The following is a 6,513-nucleotide window of genomic DNA, read 5'->3' as shown; positions in this document are numbered from 1 at the left end:
TTTAATTTTTAATATTATAAAATAATATTTCATAAAATAATTTTTATAATTTTGTAATCTATTCATTAAGATGAATCAATTATGTATTTTCACATTTCGTGTTCTGAAGTTTTATATAATTTCTATATTAGGAATGTATATATATATATATATATATATATATTAATAATTTTTTAGATATATCAAGTGATAAAAGAAATGCCAATGCTTTGTATTAAGTTAAGCTTAGAAAGTTATGATGAAGATAATGATGATAATAAACAGAAAAATCAAATATTTATACCTCTAAAATCTGATAATTTTGATTATATAAATATTCACAAGGATCAAGATTACATACTAAATATTATAATGAAAAGAAAAAATAAATCTAATAATTTAAAAGCACACTGTCCTTTGTTTCAAAAAGGAAAGGATGAAGGTTGGTTTTTAATTTTAGGTAATATTTCTAATAAAGAATTATTAGTTCTAAAACGAGCATCTGCAATAAATGAACAACGGAAATATCAATTACAATTCACAGCTCCATCAAAACTAGGTAATTTTATTTTTGTTTATATCTATGATTATTTATCTATGTATTATATGACAGTAATTATCTTATTTTTTTTAAGGACAAACAACTCTAACGTTTTATTTGATTTCCGATTGTTACATAGGATTAGATCAACAATATAATATAAAAATAAATGTAATATCTTAATATAAATTTTATTTTACTTAGCAAGTATGTTAGTTTCTTTTACGAGGTAAATATAAGCAAATTATTTTGATAAAATCTATTGTAATTTTATTAATTTATAAAGATATTTAATAGTTGTAAGTATATAAGATGTAATTAAATATACATATTTAAATTCATTTATTTTTTTTGGAAGTGCATATAAATTTACATATATATATTTATTATATATATTCTCTTATTTATTAGATAATTATGAAATTGTTTTATATTTTTTATACAAATGCATATCTTATCAATTTAGTAATATATAATACAAAGATAAAAAAAATACCTCCAAAGGATCAGTTTTATAATTTCATATATTATGTATTAACAAATGTAATTTTATATAAAATAAAGATAAAATTATATCCAATGTTATGTTCATTTATTATAGTTTATTTTATTACAAAACGAACTCATATATAATTTAATACAAAAATGTTTTATTTTAACATTGATACTTTATTAAAAGTAAAAGAATATCAATAATAGTTACATATTGTGTAAATATTTTTTCACACTGATCCTTCTTCACATTTATATTCTGATATTATAACAATACAGTATTTGTTTATAATTTTTTACATTAACGAGGAATAACAAGATAATAAGGGGTAGGAAGGATATGAGATCATTTCATTGCTTTGTTTTAAAGAGAAATGATTAAGTTGTATATGTACTATTTATTTGTAATATTTCATTTAATATTGATCAATTGCAGATTGTTCATTCTAATGATTTAGAAAAGATATATTTTAACTCTAAATTTTTAGCTTTAAGTTTATAATCCCTGAGATAAAGAATGCAATTTATGTCAAAATATTTTCTATTTATTAATTTAAATTTTCCTAATATTTATTGTCATATAATCAAAATAATAATAATAATAATCAAAAATTAAAGATTATAAAATTATATATAAATAAAAATTTAGATACAAAAATAATATATATAAATAATAATTTTATATTAACAATATATTTTTAATTTACAATTAACATAGTCAAATATAATAAACATTTTTTTATACTAAATTATAATTTATAAATATTTCGATGTTTCTTAATATTTTATAAACAAAATATACTTTTTTTTTTTATTAAGTTTTTTTCAACTTATTTCTTTAAAACTTCAAATTAACAACATCATACAATATTAAAATAATATTAAATATTTTTTATTATTTCTTTTATAATTTTTAAAGCTATAATAAAGTCAATCAGATAAATTGATAATTAAATATTTTTCTTTAATAGATTGAATTTTTCTTTTTTTCATCAATAGATTGAACCTTCTGTTTTTTTAGTATATATAAAATGCACTTTGTATATTTATTATTTCTGTAATTATAATTGTAATTACTAATCAAAGCAAAGAAATATTTAAGCTCCTTCCTAATAGAAATTTGGAAGTACTGATTATTTCTTAATAAGTAAGTAATAAACCAAAATATTTTTAAAGCAAAAATGATAATAGTACATTTCTATTCATCACATTCATTAATAAATTAATATATTCTTTCTCAAGTCATTGAGAAAATTCCATACAATATAATAGCAAATTGTAACTTGATTTTAAATGTTATTTTTTTAAATATAAAAACAAAATTTTAAAAAATTATAATTAATGCTTTTTATGATTAATAGATTATTACTGCCGTTTTTTTTGTTTCTTTTTTAAATATTTTTCTTTTATTTATTTTTTTTTATTTTTTTAATACTTTCTTTTTTTCTGCAAATTCTTCAAGTAACAGTGAAAGTATATTATATCACTCAAGAACCAAGGAAGCACTGGCATAACTAACAGAACTATCATTCATATTATTGCACTGGTTGCTTTGAACATATTTAAGAAACTTCAAATTCATTCTTTGACCATTAGTATTTCCTTTTAAACTATGAATTACCTATGAATTAAAAATATTGATCATAATTTCAAAAACTATATTTAATTTATAAAGAAAGTTTTTAAATTTATTATATTTTAAATATTAAAAGCTACATACACATGTAATAGATCAGAAAATATATCTATATTTAAGATTTTTTCAATATAAAAAAATATAATTTAAAATTTTTATTATTATAAATTTTTTTATATTATTTAAAAATATTTAAAATTAACAATTATATAAGTTTTATTAAAAATTATTATTAAAATCATTTTTAATAATAATAATACAAATATATTAAACAATAAACAAATCTTATCTTTATAGTAACAAATTTTATCAAATAATTTTATTATTATTCATATTAATTTTTTAAAATAACGATTATATAAAATTTTTAATATAATTTTTTATTAAAAATATATTCTTTTGTCTATTAAAATCTAGAAAATTTAATCATTATTTACATAATATTTCAACTAAATTGATGTATTTTTATAATTATATATTATATCTAATATTATTTCTGAATATTTTACGAAAAATGCTTTTTATTTATATAATTCATAGTTATAATTTATTTAATTTAAAATTCATATATATAATAACTGCATTTAAGATGTTAAGATTAATTTTATAACTTTTTAATATAATATTTTATATATCTTTCATATTCTTTTACTTTTTCACATTTTTTGATCCTAGGTGTATGCAGCCCCATGATTTAAATGAATAAAACTCATTACCTGTAAAAGAATACTAATAGGATGTCGACCACATACTGTATTACCATATTTTTTAAGGTAATCATTAAACATTGTGGGATTTAATGTTTCAATGATATCCATACCCTGTGAATTTTGAAGAAAAATATGAAATTATTTATAATATGATATTAATGATATTACTTACGATCATTTATGATAATAAAATATGAAAAATCAATAAGATTTTATTTATGCAATTATTAAATATTTAATATTTATAAATATGAAATATTTATTAATAAGTGATATTTTATGATCTTATATACCATTTTGTCAAGATTTTGAATAGATCTATGAATAGGACCACAAGATCTATCATAATAAGTATAGCGAAACCGCTGACCCCAATGACAGAAATCTGAAGATATAACAAATAATGTTTGTGGATCAGCCATATATGGTGCTAATAATCTTCCATAAAGTGCTTCTTTTTCTGGACTTAATGAACCCACTAATATAGGAATTATTGTAAAAGAATCTTTAAACCTATATTAATATAAAATTTGCAATTAAAAATTAAATTTAAATAATGAATAAAATATTAAATATTATAATTAATGAATAAAATGAATTGTTAGCAATTAAAATAGCAATGAATAAATGAATAGCAATTAAATAAAAAAAATATAAAAAATACCATAAATATAATTATAAACATACCCTTCCATAACTTTTGCAATAAATGGCAATTGCATTTCAATACTATGTTCTTCTTCATCTGTGTTTAAATCCATCCATTCAAAGTGTCTAGTTTCTTCAAGTTCTCTATATACTGTTACATGAATAAAAATCTATATTCAAACTAATCTATAATAATATTAATACTAATTTATATTCATAATTTAATAAGTTTCATTTTAAATAACAATAATTTAATTTTAATATATTATTTAATATATATATATATTATAGATATATTATATATTATAGAATAATATATATTATAGAATTTCTACCTTGTTGATCAATATGTAGATCATACAAAAGAGTTTGATAAATCGAAGCAGAGGAAAGAGCACAGCCTGCTAATCTCACATGATGTGATGGACCAAGAATAAAAATTCTACGCCTATATAATAATAATATATTATATATTTAATCTCTTATTTTAAATATAAATATAAATATATAAATTAAAAATATTAAAATAATTAGTTTATTTTTATACATTTTACATGAATTTTTTTCTAAATTTATAAAAACATATACAAACAATCATATTTTAAGAATTTTTTTATTATAAAAAAGAGTTATATGTATATTATTATGTTACTTATCTAAGTAAAAAAAATTATTGCAAAATATAATAAATATATAAACAATTCAAAAATTCCAAATGAGAAGGATTAAATATATTTTTATATAATTTAAATTAATAATATATTAAATTATACAAATTATATTATTAATTATATAATAGACATATTAAATTAATCTATTATTATAGAAAAAATAAAAATATCATCATAAAAATTTATTTAAATTTATTCATTATAAAAATAAAAGATGAAATGATAATAATTATGTAATAAGATTATTCAATTTTGTATAATTTAAAAATATTTAAAATAATTAATGCATAAATTTATTTATTTGGTTAAAAAGAAGAATTTTATTAAACTTTATAGAATATTGTTTATATTGAATTATATATAATATTGAATTATTATTTCATTTTATGAAATATTTTTTTATAAAACATCAAAAAAGTATAAAAAAAACTTACACAACTACAGGACTAATCTGGCGGTATGCAAAAGCAGCACATGCTCCACAATAGCTATAACCTGCATGTCTGTGAAATTTCATTTGTATTTCAATAAAGATTTTTTAATTTAATTAAAAATTATTCTAATGTACTATAATTACTGACGGGGCAATTATTGCCCTAGCAGGTCCATGTGATAAGTCTGCAGCACTCAACCAACCTTCTAATTGTTTATTCAACTCCAATCCTATTTATTTAAAAAATATATAATATTAATTAATAAAATACAAATTTATTAATCAAAATTAATTTTTATTAATCCTTTGAATTTTCAATATTTAAAAAATTTTTTTTTTGATAATTTTATCTCTTTTTAATAACTATTAGATTTTTTAAAATATATTACAAAAAATAAAAACCAATGGTTCATAAATTGGTTCATAGAATTTATTAAACAATTTTTTTAATAATTATATTGAAAATAGCATTGAATTTTTATTCAAATTTGATGTTAATTTGTATTTGTGAATTTATTACATATTTTTTAGTAAAAAATAAAATTTTAATAGATAAAAGAAAATCATAAAAAAATATACATAAAAAATATTTATTCATTTATATTAATATATTTTAATATATTTTAATGGAAATTTAAAAATATTGAATGTAATTCAACTTAAAAATATTTAAGAATAAAATTAATATTAAGTCATATTTAATAAAAGAATTCAAAANAAAAAATAATGTTGTAATGTAAATAATTATAATAAATAATTATATCTAATTTTTTATTTGATTTTTAATAATAATAATTAATTTTTAACAAAAAACAAAATTTGATAAATTATTATATTATTTTTATAAAATAATGTTTTCAATAATTAATATTTATTATATATTATATAAAAAAATATTGTAAAAAAAAGAAAAATATTGTAAAAAAAAGAATATTTTAATATTTTAGTAAAAGTATTTAACTTTATTCAAAAAAATCATTGTATCATTTTGAGAATTAGTTATAAATAAAAATATCTGGACTTGAATTTGAATATTTAATGAGAGTACTTATTATTCTTGTATCTAAATAATATAAAAATATATGAATAAAATATTAATAAATATATTATTTTTCTTGCATTTTTTAATATTATCTCTTTAAACTTAAAATTGTTATCTCTAGTTTGAATCTAAATAAATGATTTATATTTGAAAGAGTAAATAATAAAAAACATATTGATTGTTATGATACATCGCATTTGGATATTAATATTGGATATTATATTGGATATCACAATTCAACTATATTTAAATAAAATGAAAAAATATATTCAAATCTTTAGATTTGAATGAAAAATATCTTATTAAAAAATGTTTATTGAAAATAATATATAAAAATCTGTTTTTGTGCTTTATTTATGAA

The 6,513-nt window shown here is 16.5% G+C and overlaps 2 protein-coding genes across 2 annotated transcripts in view; one reads left to right on the top strand and one right to left on the bottom strand.

The window, feature by feature from the left end:
* Positions 1 to 776, top strand: part of LOC102677409 (activating signal cointegrator 1 complex subunit 3) — a 33,328-nt gene extending 32,552 nt beyond the window's left edge. The window contains exons 10-11 of the mRNA XM_006624199.2: positions 178 to 538; positions 615 to 776. Coding sequence (XP_006624262.1) covers positions 178 to 538; positions 615 to 703 — 450 coding nt within the window. The 3' untranslated portion in view covers positions 704 to 776. The remainder of the gene's footprint in view (positions 1 to 177; positions 539 to 614) is intronic.
* Positions 777 to 2,199: 1,423 nt separating this feature from the next.
* LOC102677276 (protein MEMO1) overlaps positions 2,200 to 6,513 on the bottom strand; it is a 7,314-nt gene continuing 3,000 nt past the window's right edge. Inside the window, exons 2-8 of the mRNA XM_006624198.2 lie at positions 5,259 to 5,340; positions 5,112 to 5,180; positions 4,342 to 4,454; positions 4,046 to 4,157; positions 3,652 to 3,871; positions 3,365 to 3,469; positions 2,200 to 2,633 (exon numbers count right to left, since the gene is read on the bottom strand). Of these exons, the coding sequence (XP_006624261.1) occupies positions 2,496 to 2,633; positions 3,365 to 3,469; positions 3,652 to 3,871; positions 4,046 to 4,157; positions 4,342 to 4,454; positions 5,112 to 5,180; positions 5,259 to 5,340 (839 nt within the window). The 3' untranslated portion in view covers positions 2,200 to 2,495. The remainder of the gene's footprint in view (positions 2,634 to 3,364; positions 3,470 to 3,651; positions 3,872 to 4,045; positions 4,158 to 4,341; positions 4,455 to 5,111; positions 5,181 to 5,258; positions 5,341 to 6,513) is intronic.

Source organism: Apis dorsata, unplaced genomic scaffold (genome assembly GCF_000469605.1).
Source record: "Apis dorsata unplaced genomic scaffold, Apis dorsata 1.3 scaffold_997, whole genome shotgun sequence".
Classification (NCBI taxonomy): Eukaryota; Metazoa; Arthropoda; class Insecta; order Hymenoptera; family Apidae; genus Apis; species Apis dorsata.
The sequence above is the reverse complement of the archived record's forward strand: the minus strand, read 5'-3'. Positions and strand labels throughout refer to the sequence as shown.